Source organism: Podarcis filfolensis (genome assembly GCF_964270895.1).
Source record: "Podarcis filfolensis genome assembly, chromosome: 16".
Taxonomy (NCBI): domain Eukaryota; kingdom Metazoa; phylum Chordata; class Lepidosauria; order Squamata; family Lacertidae; genus Podarcis; species Podarcis filfolensis.
The window spans coordinates 29,842,390-29,862,140 of NC_139620.1; the positions used below are offsets into that span (position 1 = coordinate 29,842,390).

The window sequence follows — 19,751 nt, forward strand, 5'->3', positions numbered from 1 at the left end:
GAAGAGACTCAGCAACCTTTCAGAGTCTGATTATCCGCCCTCTCAAAATGCAGCTTTTTTTGGATTCACTTTCAAAATCCAACTTCCAGGGGTCCCTTTAAAAATTAACACCCCCAGCCCCAGACATCACCACCTCATATATCTTACATAAATCTAGTTGAGTTCAAGGTCAGTTGCCTATAGAATTGCTGTAAGTCTTCTGAGAAGACATGTATGTAAGGTTGTAAGTCTTGTGGACAAACTCTAAGGGGTTATTGCTAAGGTTCAATTTGTCAGGTTCAGTGGGCGGTATTTCATGCTAGTCCTACTCAGAGTAGACCTGTTGAAGTTAATGGACAGGACTTACTTAGGTCCATTAATTCCCGTGGGTCTTTTCTAAGTAGGACTTAGCTGAAGAGTTTTACACCTCTGCTTCCCCAGTCCTGTTCATTATTAAATTATTATTACTGCAATATTATTTTTGTTGAGATCAAATGAGGTCAGCATTAATGCGATTTAAATGACACACTAATATTATTATGAGTCATAAAAATCAGCCATAACAACAGAACGATACTGGGAATTTGAAATTGATTATAGGAAGATCAAATAGTGGGTTTTGGTGGTTTGTTTCTTCAAGCGGTGGATTAATCATGAAAGTTGTGAGTTTTGTCATTCATGGTAGAGAGACCTAAAACAGGGATTTCGAACTTCTTTTAAAAAAAAAGAATCTGGGCAAAGTGTGGTAAAAAGTGCTGTTTATTCATTGGAGGGGGGAGGGGAGAATCCTTGTAAAATTATAGACACCCAAGCACGATTTGTATTTTTTAAAAAAAGAAAGACAAATAAATCCGTTTTATTTAGAGTTCTTATTTTCTTAAGGCATCCGATCATCACCTGTTCTGAAACTATCTTGTAAACGTACTTTCCAGTCAAAAGGCCAAGGATTATTATTATTCCAATGGGACAGTTACGCATAAATATGTCCCACTGATATAAAAGGGGCTTTATAAAGTACGGAATTGCGGTTGAAGTTTTTTTTTTCCTTCCAAAAAACCCACAATTTTATTCGTTTGTTTATTCTATTTATAACAAACGGTCTTTTCCCCCATCCGGGAGCTCATGGCGGCTTACCCGTCGGCTTCCAATCCTGGAGGTCCTTCCGCACAATTCACACCCAGGTCCACCAAAGAAATGAACGGGACCGGTTGAAAGTACGGCAGCTAGCCTCTCTTCCTACCCCCACTGACCTGGAACAATATTCTACGGCTTACTCAAAAGTGGGACTTGCTCCGTTAGTTGGAAAACACGGAGGAATATCCGTGCGTTCGTGGTCATCGAGGGATCCATTGCGTGATAACATCCCGCCCACTTCTTATGGACTCCATAGGGATCTCATTGACTTGGCCAGGACTGCTAATGTTAAGTAAATCCTCCTGCATCATTTTAAGCGTATTTTTTAAAAAAATATGCTGCATAATATATATTTTTGCTCCTTATTATGGAACAGCCTTGCGGCACTTCGAAAACTTCGTCGATTTATGATGGCATAAGCTTCCGTAGCTTGCGGTCCACTTCATCAGATGGATGGAGTTTTATTCTGTTTTACAAGTATATGTACATGTGAGAGTGGTGCTTTTTTCGGGGGGGGGCGGGAGTTGTAAACATTGAGGTCAGAAGCAGAACACAGATCCCGTGATTCCCGGTGGCGGTTTGCAGACAGTTGTCGCTGATAACACAGGCGTCTCTCGGAACACGGAGAAGCCGGTTCGCACGTGTAATGTAACATCAAGCCCTTGTCACGATTCAGTCCAGGAGTGATGCGGTCGAACTTCCTGATTAATGCCAATTCAGGGGTTTCACTTGGCTGTTCTCCCTTTAATGATTATGATAATGGTGGTTAATTGCAGACAGTCTCTATGCAAAACACGCAGTGCGCTCCCTGACCCTGCAGCGATGGTGTGTCTGCCGTACCCATCGAGATCCCAGTAGCCCTAGCCTGGGTTTATTTTATTTTTTTCCGTGGGTGCTCATGTGGAGAAGGGTCTTGGGTATAATGCAGTGGGGGAGGCAAAGTCTGCTTATCCAGCCCCCCCCCCTTCGGACTTGGAAGGGCTCGTCTGTAGCCGGAGGACAGATCGGGTTGCAGGAGTGCTGTGCCGGGAGCAGCCGAGAAAAGCGATCCTGTTCTCTGCGTCTGGCCTTCTAACGTTGCAGCAGAGAAAAGGGGGACGGCGCTTCAAGGCAGCCTTTGCAGGTGACCTGGCCAGTTAAGCAGATGTATTTGTGTGTGTTTCTGCGCCTAGCTCGCTCGGGAGTCCTATTGAACTCAATGGGGCTTACTCCCAAGGATGTGCGGTTAGGATCGCAGCCTCCTGGAAGGGATCCGAGACGTGCGCAGCCGAGCGAAGGCTCCCGTGGCACGAAGATTTAAGTGGGTGGGGGTCTTTTCGGCGGCGGGGTGTCCTTGAAACCAGCGCTGAAGGCTCAACTCTAGAGTCATTCCTCCCCACCCCCTTTTACCTGACAAGGGCTGGAGACTTGTGTGAACCCGCACAAATCCTCTCTGTACCTCGGTCACAAGTCCAGAAATTATGTATGTCTTTATCCAGAAAAGGCTCGCGGGCTTTCGGACTCCCGAGAGATATAGCACCTGGGAATGTTTTGCGATTTCACAAACAGTTATGACTTTTATACGGTTTGGAACCCAGAAAACGTTTTCTTTCTTTCTCCGAATTCAGCATTGCACAAAAGATCCATAATTCTTTTTACTGTAGCTTTGGTCCCAAAGGGATATTTCATGTAAAATTCCTTCCTTCTTCCGTATCCATCCTGGTTTATCACCGTTTTGCATCAAGAGAGCGTTCTCGATCCAGATGGAAACATTGTTTAAGAACTGCTAATTCTTTTTATTATGGTTTCTCACTTAAAGCATTCTCCAGCCGCAAGTAAACGTTCTTAATAGAATGTATTGTACTACCCTACTAATTGTAAGAGGATTACTCTGAATACTATGCAACGGTAGTGATAAATATTCCGCAGTTACTGTTGGTATAAAATCATACTAACGTAGAAGAGTTTGGGACTATTATGGGATTGAGAGCTCGATTCATACTCGGTTCATATTTCATTCCTAGAGTAATTTTGCTTTAGGAAGGGGGACCCATTTGCTCTTAACCTTAATCTCAAATTTAGACACTTTTTAAAATTTTGGGAGCATTTGATAACTTTTTGCATATTTTTTTTTTTGCTTAACAAACCAAAAAATGACACATCCTTTCGGCTCAGAGCTTCAAATATATTCAAATAAGAGATGAGATTTGATCAAAGACTTTGTTATTGACCGATATAGAACTTTGTCATATTAGATAGTTTAAAGTGTTCCTAGATATTAATGCAATAAAACGGCTGGAATGGATCAGGATTAGACCACGGTGAATGTGTCCTCTCAGATAAGCTGATTATAAAAACCATGCACTTTTTGGATATGTTTTCTCTCCCCACCCCCACCCCCGTCGCCGTCATTTACTATTATTTTAAAGATTATTATGGCCAGAGGCCTCAAAAACCGAAAGTGGCCCTCGCCTCTCTGGACGTCTGAGCCTGGATCGGAAAGAGAAGTCTCTGCCTAGGTCTCTACGAAGCTTATTCCCACCCCGAGAAAGTGTTTTAAGTTTTTAAGCAGGTGCTGTTTGGATCTGGGGCGGTATCCGCCCCCCCCACCGCAAAAAATAAAACCCACCCCTGGCAATCCTTCGCAAACTAAGCTGGTACGTGTCTCGTCCCCAAGCCTCGAGCCAGACACTATGGGTCGGTGATGACATCTCCGGCGCGAGGGGAGGAGAGGTTTGGGGTGCGAATCAAGGCTCCTCACCATAATTGCCATAGAGCTGTAATTGCTGTCTTACGCAACGTTCAGTTTTGCAGTGAAACGCTGCTCCGCACAACCCGACGCGCGCTTGGTAGGGAGAGAGATCTGAGGATACAGTAGCCCATGGGATTGGTGTATTGGGGTGTATGTGTGTCTTTGTGTGTGGTGGGGTCACCGCTAATAGTGCGGCCTGTCAAAGCAGTGAAACGCGGTAGAACTAGTCTGTCCACACGCACCTCTGGAGAAACCGTTTTCAGTGCCGGCCCATAAGGATTGTTCATTCTCAAGATCTTGCGGGGCGAGATGACCCCTTCTTTGGCTCGGGCAACCGTAGAGCGGACTATTTCGCTTCTAGGCTGGACTCACTCTGGGAGAAGGTTGCGCTGCTTCTTCCTATATACGTAATTGCTGGTGATTCTGGGGTGTCTTCCACACCTGGGCAAACACTCCCCACAAAGTTTCTGCTACTATTATTCTGGTGGCCACGGCAAGAGAACTGGAAAAATGAAGGGGGAAGCGCATTCTACCCGCTCTACTGCTCCCCGCCACAATCCTCTCCAATTTATAGCTCTCTTCTTTGCTAGTTTGCCGCTGGTAGTGTTTCCGCAAAGGAAGTGGAGAGTGGAGGATGCGAAATTAGCGGCGGGGCAGAAGGCCATCCTTCCCAGTCCGTGTGGCATCGCCACCCACGGGAAGGTGCGCAGAGCGAGCTAGAGGAATCCTCTGCGACAGGGAAGGGAGCTGCGCCCTCAGCCTTGCAAGGAAGGTGCGCTCCGGGGACGGAGGAGAGTGGTGTAAATAAACGCAATAAATCCAGGGGAAACCTGGAAAAGGGAAAACCAGGAGCATTTACCTGAACTATTCCTTGCTGGGGAAAGAGAAAGAATGCGGGAGAAATGGGTGGAGAAAGCAAGAACATAAAATTCCACTTGATCCTAAGGGCTTTACCTGGAGGTAAACCTCCCAGAGCAGGCGCGGCGCTTACTTCCGAGTAAACGTGGCTAGGCCGGCTGCCGATCCGAGGTGCTGGGGGGGGGCAAGCGGGAGGGGGACGAGGTGGCAGAGGAGGAGGAGGGAGATTTCGGGTTGGGCCAAGGCGCGCGGAGCCACTTTCCGCCAGCTGGGAGGAGGGAACGGCGATGGGTTGCTGGAGGGGGGGGGAGGGAAGGGCCAGGGCAGAGGAGAGAGGGGTGGGGGAGCCGCTTCGGAAACTTCCTTCGGCTCCTTCTCTTCCCGCAGCAGTTTCTGCCGCCGGGCCGCCGCCGGGCCCCTGCCATGCGCGCCGCTCGCGTCCCAGCGCAGCTGGCCCTGGCGCGCTGATCTCCCCGACGGGGGAGCCGTTTCCACCCGGGCTCGGCGGTTCTCTGCCCCCCTATGGACGACGCGAGCCCCCTATCCCCCAAGGCCAATGCGTTCAGTATCGCCTCTCTGATTTCAGCCGCTGAGCGCGAGGGAAAAGGAGGCGGCGACGAAGACGACGACGACAACGACGAGGAGGAGGTTGTAGTCGCTGCGCTGGACTCCGAGCCCAGCGCCGCCGCCGCCGTTGGTGGGGGCCTCCGCAGACCTTACAGCCCCTCCGCTGCTGCTGCTGCTGCTGCCGCCGCCCGGAGGAGGATGCATTTTAGCGCCGTTACCCGGGACATGGAAGGTAAGCGGCGAAGAGACTCGAGAAACTTGCTTTAAAAAAATAAATAAATCACTTGGTGGGGAGGGGAGAGTGGATGTCTGCAAAAATATGTGGCGCCCCGCAGCCACTGCTTAGCGCAGCCAGCACCCAGAGGTCAAGGGCGAAGGGAGCTCCGGGGATCTCGCCCACCGACACTCGCGCAACTGCAGTGTTTGCTCGGATACTCTTCTCCCGGTTAGAGTAAGCCAGCTCTGCCGCGCTCGGAGACCCGGAGACGGCCCGAGTGGCTGTGTTGCAGGAAGGAAACCTTTCGACAACAGCCTCAGACAAAGCAAAACCCAGCACGCCAGTCCCTCTGCGGCAAGCACGCCGACACCTGGGAATTCAAGGTGCCTGGGCTTACTTCCGAGTAGACACGCCTCCGCTTGCCCTGCGCCGGCTCCCTTGCTCCAAGGAACTTCCGCGCAATGAAAATGTGTCGCGTATATTATTTTCCGTGGCGCTTTGTCGCCGAGGAATAACGCGGGTCTTGGGGGCTTCTGAACTTAGGCTGCAGAGTTAGACCAGCGGTCCCTCCAAACTCTTCTTACTGGCACTGTCTCCGGGGGTCTGGGGAGCAGATTTTTCCCTATCCCAAGGGGACTGGACTGGGGAGCCATCTGTCTACAGAGCATGCCGTTTGCCGCTAAGCCACGAACGACCCTTCCTCATATATAACCTTCCCAATGGAGATCCGCAGCAAAAAGCGCCCCCGGATCCTCCAGCTCCGGGCTGTAGCCAGCGGAGATATACTCAGAGTAGACCCAAAGGAGCTAATGAACCTGTTAGTCATGCCCATTAGTTTCAATGGGTTCTGCTTGGAGTACCCATTATAATTCATAATAATTAACGACAACAATAATAATTATTATGATGATGAATGTTGTGCAGCATTACCAAGTCACTTAGCATTAAACTCACCGTGTGAGCGGATGGGTCTGTGAGCAGCAAACATTGCAGTTCTGTTTGGGGTTCTTAAAAAAAAAATAGTCCACACTTTTGTTTAACCGATCTAGGAACTAAACCACAACCTCTTCTGGTTTGCTCGCCCGCCCGGCGTCTTTTCTTTGGAAAACGACTCTCCTCTAAGAGTAACCGAGGCCGGAGTCCCGAAACAGAAGCCTACCTGGGCGCCAGCCCCATTGAACCCAGTGGGCTTGGCTTCCGAGTAAAAGCATCTGTGGGATTTGGGTGGCACATATAACGTTAGCAACTGGAGCCACCGCCCACGGAAAAAACAAACAAAGCACAGGCTCTCTCAAATCGATAGTAAATCTAGGTTAGGCACATGCTTGTAATGTGCTGCTTCGCTGTCAATTAGCAAAGTAGCCCTGAGCTATGGAGTTATTAGCAGCGATTGCAGCTCAGTCAGGAAGGGACCACGTGTGTGTTTGGGGGGAGGGGGGGAGAAGCTCTCTCTAATTTGCCTGTAAGAACAAGAGAAAGTTGAGTATTTGGGACATATAGGTCTATTCTATTCTCATTATTAAATTATAATTAAATTCTATTCTTATTATTAAATTTACAAGGAACTATAATAGTTCCCTTCTACATAAGAAAAGTCAAGGGAACGCAAATCTAACCACAGGACTTTTTAAAGTCCCGTTCCTTTGAGTGGGAAGAGGTGAAGTCCTAACACTTATTGAAAAATAAATGGCTGAAACTTCGGAATAAATGAATGACCGGATGGTTCCCATATACGATGCAGATTATACACACAGGATCACACTAATGTTCTGTGGAGCTGACATAAAACACGTTTGAGTCTTGCTTCCCGGTAAATATGGTAAACACTGGGTTATATTTTATATACAGAGATCTTAATCACTTAACTTGGAAGCCAGTTCCATTTAAGTTAAAAAAAAAGTTTACTATAAATAAACACACAGAAATGAACTTGTGCTAGATTCCACTGCGATAGCCCGGTTCATTTCAACGCGCAACGGGGCGTTAGCCTTGGCGGGGAGGAATTAATTCACGAGATTACAGAGCTTGGAAGAAATACAAATAATTAGAAAGAAAATAAAATAGCAAGTCATATGGCGCTTATAGAAAGTATAAAACAATGGTTTTAGAACTTTAAAAAACCCCGGCTGGTTCAAAGCCAGGAGGCGATTTTCTACAAGGCCACAGAGTAGCTGAAATCAATAAAGTCGTTTAATTGGAGAGTGGCGGAGAGAGTTCTCTGTTTCAAATATTCCATTTGGGGGGGGGGGAGACTGGGGGCTCATCCAGACGACCAGAGCAATAAAGGCTATATGCTGTATTACAGCGCAGCAAGGACACAGTGCTAAACAGCAAGCGAATAACACAGGACGCAATATGGATTTAGCACGTGTTTGCAAACCGCCTGGAAGAACTAGCTGGTGGAAATGCAGGATACAAATAAAATTTAATTAATTAAACTTCCCGGAAAGGTCACCTATAGGAACCGCACGGAAGTGAATGGGAGAGATGTGGTACTGCGCGGTTCCCGTTCACTTCCATGGCTCTCTCTCTCCAGTATGAGACCTCCTGGCTTGAGGAGGTTTCCAAGAGTAGCTCAGAATAATATGACGGGCTTCCACGCTATATCTTAAAACAAGCCATAAGAACTTTTTAAAAAGTTGCTTTTTAAAGGTTACTTTTAAAACAGACTATACTTACTTGAACTGACTCTTAAACAATATTAAAGCTTCTATTGTATATTCGCTATTTCATTATATAGCGGGATTAAACCTCGGGAGGAGAGTCCTGGCAACTTTCCCCAAATTTCTTAGTAACCCAATTCTCTTACAGGAACATTTTTTTTTGAAAGGAAGTAAACTCCATTGAATAGGATATCTAAAGAGTCGTGTAGGAAAAGATGCCCACTCAGTCTGATTTCAGTGAGTATTCTCCGCAGGAATAACTTTAATCTTAATTTTATTTTTAAATCCGAACAGAGGAATCCGAATAATTCTGTGGTTTCCTTGGAACTTGACTTCCAAGGAAATGCACTTCCCACGGCAATCTAATAATAACAGTAACTTCCCAAACTAATCTAATAATAATAATAATACCTCTTCTTGAAACCAATACCATTTCATTCCTTCCAGCGTGCTGAGCATTTGGGAGGGGGGAGTCATAGCTTAGTGGTAGGACATCTGTCTGCCTTGCATGCAGAAGGTCCCGGGCATCTCAGGTAGAGCTGCGAATGTTCCTTTTCTGAAACCCTGCCTGTCATTGGGGACAATATTGAACTAGATAGATCAGTGATCTGACTCTGGGTTAGCAACAGCGAATTTATCCCCCTACCCTCTCCAATACTGTGTTCACATATTAGCGAGCCCGCAATCCGGATTAGTACTGCAATCTCATATATAGGACAGTAAACCTCACTCAACACTGTATAGATCGGGGGCCTAATTCGGACAACTTCGGGTTGGAGAGGGGATTCCTGTACAAGTCCTCCTGGCCATTTAAAGAGAGTTAAGAGCTCAAATAAGGCCCCTCGCTTTTGCTTCTAGTATACGGCTTAAGAGATTTGTGGACCGGCGCTTGCTAAAACTTCAGAGGTCCTGGGATAAAAACGAGCCTGTTTGAATGGGTAGGAAAACTGCAGTGGTGCTGGATGCGTTTGCACATCTATAATATGCATATAATTAATTTGCATTATAAAAGGAAATGGGGATGAGGGTGGGTGAGAGGCGATGCAAGTGGGTTGTTGTTGTTTTGTTTTTTTTAAGAAGTTGCATGTAAATTTCTGCTTGCATCAAAGCTGGGAGAGCGAGCCAAGGGAGAGCTCCAGGAAAAGCCCACCCCCTCCAAGCGCGCGCGCGCGCGCTCCCCGCTTGTCAATCAATCACTCCGCGGCTCCCGAGGCAAGGAAAAGTGCGCGCGTTACCTGCAGGGGCTCCCCTTTATCGCCATTGAAGAAGAAGGGAGGGGGGGGAAGGAAAGTAAGAACCGGTTTGGTGGCAGCGAAAAGAGGGAGGCCCTCTGCTGAGAGAGAGAAAGAGAGAGAGAAGAGGCCGCCTCACAGCCAAGCCAGGAGAAAATGGAAGCAAAGCAGGGCGTTTAAAAAATGAGGGGGACAAAGAGGGTGGGGGGCGGAGGTGCCGAGCCCTTCCCGGGCAGCCAGCCGCCAGCGCTCGCTGGCTGACTGACGGCCGGGCTGGCTGACTCGCCCTCTCCCTTTCGGGGGCGAGGCCAAAAGCCCAAGCCGAGAGGGGGGGGGAGAAAGAGTTTGGCGGTGGGAGGAGGGACGTCCCCTGCTGGGCTGGGCGCGAGGAGGAGATAGGAGAGCGTGGCGCGCGCGCCCAGGCCTCTCCACCGCCGCGCTCCCCCCCCCAGTCCCCGGGGGAATGACTCAGTCCGTCTGTCAGTCAGTCAGTCAGTCAGGAGCGCCACAGCGCGAGAAAAAAAAGAGAGAGGCAGTCTGAGGGAGTTCTTGTCAGTAGCGCTCGCTTGCTCTCTCGCGCCGCCGGGGAAGCGAGAAAACGCCAGAGAAAAGGAGCTCGTTCCTTCAGAGCGCGAGGGACTTTTTTCTGGGCCTCTTTCTCTCGGCGTTCAGTTCTCTCGGCGTCTCTCCGGCGCAGAAGCCGGAGCCGAGGCGGTGGCCTTCCTCGGAGAGCCCCCGGCGCGTTTATGAGGAGAAGCAGCCGCGGGGAGAAGCTGTAAAGTTTCTGGTGCGCGCGCAGGCGCGCCGCCGAGAGCGGAGGAGCGAGCCAGCCGGCGCTGAGGCGAACTTGGCCGAGCGCTTTTTTTTTAAAGGGGGGGTGAGAGAGAGAGAGAGAGAGAGAAGAGAAGAGGCCAAGTCAAACGAGAGAGAGGGGGGGCCCTCCATTCTCTTTCTCCCTCAGCGGCGGGGCGCTATAAATTGAGGCGGCTGTGGCGCCGCGGCCCAGTTTACCTCAGGAGGGCGAGCAGCTCCGGGAAGCGAGCGAGCAACCGACCTGACCGCCCGCTGTTCTCTCTCTCTCTCTCCCCCCCCCCACTCCTTCCTTCCCTCCTTTCTCTCTCTTTTCTTCCTCCTCTTCTTCCTCCGGCATGATATCAGCCATCTCCAGCCCTTGGCTGACGCAGCTGTCCCATTTTTGCGACGTCGCCGCTTTCACGGCCAACAGCCTGAGCAGCCTCAACGCGTCGGCGGCGGCCGCGGCCGGCTACCACCACCTCTCGCCGTCGCCGGGGGACCCGTACGGGCAGCATGAGCCGCCGCACTACGAGCCCTGCTCGGCCCAGCAGCAGCAGCAGCAGCAGCAACACCCGCCGCCTCAGCCGCCACCGGCGCCGCAGCACCACCACGCCAGCCAGCAGCAGCAGCAGCAGCAACCGCAGCAGCTCGGCTACGCCTTCCCAGGCGGCTCCGGGGCCAACCCTCCTCCGCCGCAGCCGCCGGGCTCCGACACCCCCGAGAGCGGCGGAGGGGGAGGCGGCGGAGGCGGATCGGCGCCGGCCTCGGCCAAGGCGCCGGTCAAGAAGAACCCCAAAGTGGCCAACGTCAACGTGCAGCTGGAGATGAAGGCGCTGTGGGACGAGTTCAACCAGCTGGGCACCGAGATGATCGTCACCAAGGCCGGCAGGTCAGAGCCCTTTTGCGCCTTCCTCCCCTTTCTTCTTTTGCGCGCAGGGGGGCGGGGGTTGGACTGGATGACCCCGGAGGTACCTTCTAATTCTGCCATTCCCGGCCTCTCCAGGCTTCCTAGGCTGGAGTAAATGGGGGGGGGGGTCTTGCTCAGAGGAGATCGGGAGTGGCGTAGCGTGGGTTGTCAGCACCCGGGGCAAGGCAAGTAATTTGCGCCCCCTAACCCATGGATTTGCGCCCCCTAACCCATGGATTTGCGCCCCCTAACCCGTGGATTTGCGCCCCCTAACCCGTGGATTTGCGCCCCCTAACCCGTGGATTTGTGCCCCCTAACCCTAACCCCCAGATGTTGCGCCCGGTGCGGCCGGCCCCCCTGCACCCCCCACGCTACGCCACTGATCGGGAGAGGCTTCCCTTCGTGGCGCCTTTTGAAATGAACGGACCTAAGGGAGTCACGTCCGTTGACTTCAGTGGGGCTACTCTGAGCAAGGCTAGAATGGGACTCCGTGGGGCGCTAGGGGCTTCCTTCCGAGGAAGTGGGAGCCGCCGTTTCTCCTCACCCCCAAACTTCTTCCTGGAAAGATCCCTTCTCAGGTGCTTTCTGCCCCGATGGGCAGGCAGTGCGGACGAATGGGAAACATACCAGGCGTTCTTTTATTTATTTTAAGGCATTTATTATTATTATTATTTATTATTATTATTATTATTATTATTATTATTATTATTATTATACGATCCTGCCACAGTTGGGCGCTTTGGGGATGTCCCGTTGAATACATAAATATAATCTGGGGGGACTGGGAAGGAGGGAAGGCTGCGATCCTATGCCTGCAGAAACTTGCAAGCGCTGTTGGGCTTTCTTCTGAGCAGAAGACACGCCGAGGATCGCGGCGTTAAGGCTGCGATTCTGTGCGCGCTTTGCATAGTAAAAGCTTTTGAGCGCGTTGGGACTTTTAATCGACTTCCTGGAGTTTATTCTTCGTTCCTGTCATGAATACCACCAGGCACCCTTTCCCCCCCCCCCTCGCTTGCTTGTGGCATTTTTTTCACCCCCCCTTCATTGTTTTCCTTACGTTCTTCCTGCTGTGGCTTTGGTTAAGTGCAGGAGTTACTAAGGAACGAATTCGTCCCTAAACGCCCCGATCCCAACCACTTTCGCTCGTTTCCTCCTCTCCTCCTTCAGCGGTGCTTACTTCCAAGTAAGACTATGTGATCCAGGATCCTTCACGTTGACTCCGGATTTCATGTAGGGACATCTCGGCTTATCCGACCGAAAATGTTGCTGATTTGTTTGCTTTTTTTTTTTTTTTTAAATCCCCTTTACAGCTCACAGTAGTACAGGCTAACGCTGGTGGAAACCTTTTTGATTTGAAAAATAGGTGTGCAGGATCATTATTATCATCATAATGCGATGATTAAATGATTAGTTCATTACCAGTCTTAATCAACCCTCATCCTTCCAAAACTCTTTCTTGAGCCCCCACCTTTACATATATGCACAATGTGTATTTTTAAAAAGCAGCGCTGTAATGGTTTAATAGATCCTGTACACGTTTACTCAGAAAGAAGTCCTACTGAGTTGAATGAGAATTGCTCCAAAGTGTGTGTGCCTAGGATCGCAGCCTGAGCTCCCTCTACCGCCCCGCCCCACCCTACCCTCCTCGTCATTTCCTTCCGATAATTTGCTGCCCATTATAACTTTAAAATAGCTTCCCGCAAGGTGGTAGCCCACAAATTAACTAAATCTAATTGTACTCAAAACTGGCTGATCCACTTTGATCCTGAACGCAACAACGTGTACTTGTCATTCCGGCTGATTTAACGAGGACTCATTTTCACCTAAACAAATTGTTTCGGGTGGTGGCGTCAGCGGTCTCCCTTTGATTCGGCGGAAGAGGGAAGCTCGATCCCTAAAACCCTTCGCTCAGGTAGAAGCAGCCCGCCTGGCCTGACTTGGTTTGTGGGTTGTAACGTGCAAAGGGGTCAACGCGTGACCACCAGGGTTCATTTCCTATTTTGGGAAGAAAAAAATGTACAAAAATCAGAATTAAACGTTGAGATTCAGGCAGTCGAGCGGAGATTTTAACTTACACAGGAATACGCTGCACGCTTTAAAACTTTATATCTTAATATTTTAGCTGGCGCAAAATTTGCTTAAAATACACGTCATTTCTTTTCATTGTCCGGAGTTTGGGTTCTAGTCTCTGTTGAGTCGCGTAAAATGTGGGTTTCGCAACATACGGTTTCTTTCTTTCTTTCTTTCTTTCTTTCTTTCTTTCTTTCTTTCTTTCTTAAAACCGTCCCACCACAGTGCAGAAAATTAAAGTTCAGAATTTCAATGCCGTTTTAATGCTTTTTTAAAAAAAAAAGTTCCTAAGGAATGAATTCAAATTCCCTTCGGGGGATAGATAGGTTGGAAACATTTTATAGGCCTGTTCTGGAAGAAAATATATATTTAAAAACTTCACTCTTTCAGGGTAATCTGCTTTCAGTCACTTGTGTTTCTTTAAGGGGAAGCTCTGCGTTTTGTCTCAGTGTGGAAAAGAAAAGAAGAGTTGGGAGCGCAGAACAGAGAAAGCCTCTTATAAATGTGTGGGGAAGCGCGGAGAGGCAAACGTGTGTTTACATTGCTTAAAATATATATGAAAAAAAACAGGGAGGGGGTTATATCAATACGGAGCTTTGTTAGTACTTTATTTTGAGCGGGGGAAATGATAGGATTTCGCCTGTTTAGTCATCGCTTTCTATTCATGCCTTCGGAAGGGAAGTAAAATAAATTCAGGATTCGCCCTAGCAGGCCTCTCAAACTCTCTCTCTATATAGTACACACACACACACACACACACACACATATATATATATAGCATATATACATACACAATAAGAACAAAAATAGGTTGGTTTTTTTTAAAAAAAGTATTATGTTTCGTTAAAGCCTTAGTACAGCATAATTTAAACATTCATTTATAAAATGATGGGGATTTATTTTTTTTGCATTTTAAATTTTCCCTGGGTATATACTAAATGAAACACCTATTTCAGAGGACCGCATAAATTAACCTAAACACACACGGCCACCCCCAACTTTCCTGTCCCAGCAGGAGTTGTCGTATATTATGCTCCCGTTTTGTTACAGCAACAACCCACAATTCAGTTAAGTTGAAATTATTAGGAATTGTTGCTCCGTTGGGGCCCCGACTATGGAGCGGTTTCTGCCGAGGCAATGAACGCCGCCCAAGGCGCTATAAACAGACCTCCGCTTCCGCGTCAAGAGAAAGTTCAAGCCTGCGCTTAGTTCCTCGGAAGTAAGACCCAGCAAGGTTCAGTTCCTCACTAGCTAAGAGTCTTTAGGGTAACATCCTCTGTGGGTACGCGGTCAGCAGTTGGTAGATCAGCCCCGCTGGTTTCAAAGGGGAATTGACTGAAGAATCACAGTCCCTAACTTCTTTTTATGGCAAGAATGCGGAGAGAGGGGGAGGGCTAGCTGGGGCCTTGAATCTGATCCCAACCAGCGTGGCAAATATCGTTGGTCTTCCAATCGCGGCACACGGGCTCACTTTTATTTTGTTAGAGCAAGGAGCTCCGGATCTGGCTTGTCGGCCCCATAACCTTTTCGGAGAGGAGCCGCTTTGGTTCTGGAAAGGAAAGACTCCATTGCAGAGAAGAGGTGTGCGCTGTAGTACCATTTGGGTCTGACGCTTTGGGGGAATTTTTCTTTTCTTTCTTTCTTTCTTTCTTTCTTTCTTTCTCTCTTTCTTTCTTTCTTTCTCTCTTTCTTTCTTTCTTTCTTTCTTTCTTTCTTTCTTTCTTTCTTTCTTTCCTTCTTTCCTTCTTTCCTTCTTTCTTTCTTTCTCCGGCTGTTCCTCGGGAAGCAGAAACGCCTGCACATGTTTGCTGGTAGCAAACCGTGAGCAGAAAGGAACAAAGCCTGCCGAGTCTACCACCGTCTCCTGCCGAGAATGTTCGGTAGGAATTATTAGCCAACCCGGTCATAATTTTCTGTGTCCAGTCGCCCCCGCTCTCTTTCCCTTTCTGTTTACACCTCTGCAGCAAGGAGTGATGCAGAACACCTGCTGGCAGGCACTGGGCACGATCCATGCTCTTTTAAACTGCATTGATCTCCCCCTCTCTTCTTATCAGAATGTCATACATTTAATAAAAACACCTTCCCAATCCTGGGAACCTTAGTTTACACCTTAGAATCCCCAGTACCCTTAACAAACTACAGTTCCCGTGATTACTTTTGTGTGGTGTGTGTGTGTGTGTGTGTGTGTGTTCTTTAAATGTATGGTGTGTAAGCAACTTGATCTCTCCCAGGGGAATCTAGGCGATTTCCAACGAACTTGGCTTTGCCTGGATCTTGCCCAGCCTTTTTAGAGCAAGGATTTTTTCCTTTCCTGGGAGGCGATTTTTTAGTAATTGGTCTAGAAGTTATGTAGCAGTGTCAGAAAGAGAATACCCACCCCCTTTTAAACTTCCACAAAAGAGCACTCTGTTTACTTACTTTACTTGGCAGTTTAAATAATATTTGACTCTGGACTTCACAGTCCTACGGTGACTCTATAGATACGTGTTTTGGGGACCCTCCTGCTCGTTCTTCTGAGTGATTCGCTGGACTTCTGCTCCTAAAGTTCTACCTGGATGGCACAGTTTATAATTGTTGATCGTGTTAGAAGAACCCTTTTAACTTAATACGTTAAAATGAATTTCCTCCCCCAGGCACGACAGAAGTTGTTTAGCGTTGTTCCTGTCGCTTTGAGTGTTTGCTCAGAAGTAAACCTCGCTGTAGGAAAGCGTAAATGTACACAGTTGTTGCGTTTAAGCAGCACACACACACACACACACACACACACACACACACACACACACACTTTCCTTTCTAGTCCCTTTGGAGCTAACCGAAGGGACATGGGGGAAAATACAAACTGGCTATGAGATAATCACTACCTCATGTGGACGCCCCGCATAAAAGTGAGCGAGCAAAGCGTGACATTGCCACTCTAAATCTAAAATGCTATACGCAGTCACTTGGGATTGAGTCTAATTGGACTCGATGCGATTTGCCTCTGAATAAACATGCCTGCGAGGATTGTAGTAAAAAGTACAATGTGGAAAACGTTTATTTAGGAAAACAGAGATTCTGGATTTGAAAGGAATCTCTCCATGGGCGAGCTTTTTGCTTTGATTTAAAAAAAACAAAGACTTGCGGGAAAAGGAAACTGATGCCCCAGTTTGTCTCTCAGATTCACGAAAATTAGGGTTCATACCATCCGGCAGCTTCTAAGTCAATGGCTGCTTTTGTTCTGAATTGGTAGGGCTGAAATAATGGAGCGGGGGAATGGGCGACTTCCTAAAACCTCGGCGATTGTTTCAATGGGGGAAAATGCTCTTCGCATTGATTTCGGTTTGGTTTCAGAGTTCTTTGCCCACATTCCTGGGCCCTGCTGTGTGCGCGGGCCTCCATAAGTGAGTTGTGGGGGGTTGTGGGGCGTGGTTTTTGGATTTGAAAGCCACGATCGTGGTTTCCCCAAGAAGCCCTCTATCTGAAACGGATTTCCTTTTTTAAGAAAAGGTCAGCGCCATTTATTTCAACGGGGGTCACGTCCCAGTGAACGTGCTTATTTATTAGCAACACTGATACACAGCTTAATTTTTTTAAATAAAAAACCCCTGGCTGTAAAGGGTTTTAGGGTCTGTGTTCAGGGTCTGCTGATCTGAAATCCATGCATTTCGTATGTTAACGAGGCCCTGAGCTTGTGAATCGAACCGTTAACCCCTTCCGGACTCCTATTTTTGGTCGTGTGTGTGTGTAAATAGCGGGTTGTCAAATTTTTAAACGTCAATTTTAGATAGAATTACAATTGCAAATCCCCGAAACGCTTAGGTCGGGCCAGGGCGAGTTTGCTCGACGTAGTTCTGCGCTGATCCCTGCTGCTCTAGAACTTGATTTCGTCCATCTACATTGTAGAAAATAAGCCACGATTCTATTATCCGCGATTCTATTATTCTTTGGAGGTGGGTCACTCCAAAGCGGTTTTCTTTGCTTCTTCGTCTTGACTGATTTTAGTAGAGTTGATTACGAAGCAAGATTCTCTAGGGAGGTCTTCTAAAAATCGTGCTTGCGCGTTTGAGAATCTGCTGGGTTATTTTTAAATGGAACAAGGAGGGAAGAATTAAGGCTTAATTCCTAAACATTTACTGGGGAGTAAGTCCAGTTTAACTTACTTGGACTCAGTTCCGAGTAAAGGCAAAAATGCTCGGCGAAAGTGGTGGGAAAAGTTACTGGATATCGTTCCTGTCTGTATTTTAAACTCTCTCACATGTGTACAGTCCTTACATTTTAGCCCAAACCGTTTTAAAATTCTGAGCGCCTCTACCAGAGGTGGGGAAAGGGAAAGGTTAATAAGGGGCAAAACAAACCGATATAATTTTTTTAAGACAGGCTTCTAGTCCCTGGTAAGGGCGAGTGGTCCGGTTTATTTTAACGACTCCTTAAAACCGGTGGTGTTTCAAGCTGGAGTTTCTCAAGTTAACGTGTTTGTTTTTCAAGCTTCATTTAAGGCCAAACGCGAAAAAACACCGGGGCGGGAGGTTAATAGGGTTCACCTCCTGTTAAACTATCAGCTCAGGGCCTGACACAATATTGCGTTCCGGGTCTGGGGGTGTGTGGTTTGGTTATTTCCAGAACGACTCCGAAGCCCCCCGCCCCAGACAGGACAAGCAGGCACCGTTAAGCAGCGATGCCCGCACATTTTCTACAAAGAGCATGTTTGGTTCGGAGCCGGCCAGAGAATCTCTCTCTCCCAAGCCCAGACTGGGGGTGGGCAGAGAAATGTTAGGGGGGAGGCTCGTGAAACGTCGGGAACAGAAAGGACAGCTGTCCCAATCCGCAATGGAGACTTCTCCCTCCCTCTCCTCTGTCTCTCTTTTTCCAACGGAGCCTGTGCTTCTTCCTCCTGGAAAGCGAAGCAGCTCCCGGACGGGGTGGCCAGTCTTCTGTTGCAGCGAGCAAGCGAGCCTGCACCAGTGCGCCTCTTTGCCTGGGAGTAAAACGCCCGTTGAGCCTGGGGAGCTGCTGAAGATCTGCGTGCCCCGAGGGAAGGCAGGAGCAAGCGAACCTACGTACCAGAGAGCCCACGGACCAGGAGTACACTGCTGGCAGGGGAGGACTCTTGTCCGCCTTCGTTTAAGATAATCCATTTGTTTTAGTATTTAAATTGTAAACCGCCTTGGGTGCCTTGGCAGAAAAGGCGGTATACAAATCCAATAAGTAATTAAAACATACAACCCAGCTCCCTGCGTCTTGCGGACTGGGTTCTCGCAGAAGTTTATGCCGCAGTAAACCAACCCATCCTTTTAAGGTCGCTTCCAGGCGGATTTTTGTTTCGTGAGCATTCAGCCCGACTTGTTTTGGGGAGGGGGAGGTTAGACGACGTAGCAGGCCTATTTCACGAGCAAGTCATTCTGCTCTGTGGCAAGGAGGAGGAGAGATTAGACGACGTTGTGCCAAGCAAGTGCTATTCTGCACTTTCCAAGCGCCGTCCTTATTTTTCAGAACATACCAGTGTTCCCTGAAAGGGACCCAGTTTAACAAACCTGCTCAGATATCTTCTTCATAGGATGGTACAACTTTTTTTTGGTGTTTGTGTGTCGGGGAATCGTCCCTTACATCTCTGATTAGAAGCAAGAGAAACGGACAGCTAAGCGGGTCTCTTTACCACAAGCTACTAAGTTCACTGGTGCCGCATAAGTCCCGCACTGTGACTCCTCTCTAAGAGGAGTTACGTACTGAGGCTACAGTTCTATACAACGGGGAGTAAGACCCAACGAACTCAGCAGGGCTGAATAGATATATATTCGACTGCGCTGTTGATGGGACGGATTGTGGCCAGCCTTACCCAACTTTTATCTTTCCGACCCATTGTAGATCGAGCCTCTGCATACTTACTTGGGAGTAAATACCATTCTGTTGCAATAGGTGTTGCCCTTAGAGACGAAGCCTTAGAGTTTCGGGATTGTTTAGGTACAGAATTTTAGGACTGTAGAGCTGCAAGGGACCACGCGGGTCATCTAGTCCAACCCCCTGCGATGCCCGAATCTTTTGTCCAAGGCGAGGCTCGAACCCACGACCCTGAGATGAAGAGCCTCTTGCTGTACCCGCTGAGCTAACCCAGCCATCCCCAGAAAGCTGGTCTGATATAAAATTCATTATATATTTTTCGGAGTGGGGCCTCCTGCACATTTGATTTCAGAAGCCCCATCCTATCCGTTTTCTTAGACACCCAATTTATTTCGGGTGGGATTTGCTCCCAAACAAGTTTGCTCGGAGTTGACACCTACTTTATCCTCCCATCAGCTTAGCAGTTAAACATTTTAGCTGGGGGGTCCTGACCGATTTCAAGGGGGGTTTTATTTCCCAATGGGGTGGGGGGAAGCGATCCAGAGAATTGAATGCTGCGCGCTTAGCTGTGTGAGCAGAAGCCGGCTGGTGCTTTCAGAAAAGGCTCCCGCCGGCCTTGGACTCTGCCTGGATTGCGCGCAAGGCGCCTAAGGATTTATTTTTAATTTATATCCCACTTTTTTCTCCAGGGAGCTCAAGGTGCTTCTCTCCCTCCTTATTTAATCTCCGCAATAGCCCTGTGAGGTAGGTTAGGCTGAGAGAGCGTGACTTGCCCAAGGTCACC

General features: G+C 48.4%; 1 protein-coding gene and 1 long non-coding RNA gene across 4 annotated transcripts in view; one reads left to right on the forward strand and one right to left on the reverse strand.

Moving 5' to 3' along the window:
- The window catches only part of LOC310751455, a 175,612-nt gene that overhangs the window by 145,903 nt on the left and 9,958 nt on the right, over window positions 1–19,751 (reverse strand). The window lies entirely within an intron of this gene.
- TBX1 (T-box transcription factor 1) overlaps window positions 5,144–19,751 on the forward strand; it is a 46,588-nt gene continuing 31,980 nt past the window's right edge. Inside the window, exons 1-2 of one of the 3 annotated variants that reach the window (XM_083590184.1) lie at window positions 5,144–5,501; window positions 10,540–11,065. In XM_083590184.1, coding sequence (XP_083446310.1) covers window positions 5,225–5,501; window positions 10,540–11,065 — 803 coding nt within the window. In that variant the 5' untranslated portion in view covers window positions 5,144–5,224. Of the gene's footprint in view, window positions 5,502–10,266; window positions 11,066–19,751 lie in introns of those variants that run through there. The other 2 variants (XM_083590185.1, XM_083590186.1) reach the window with 2 other exon arrangements.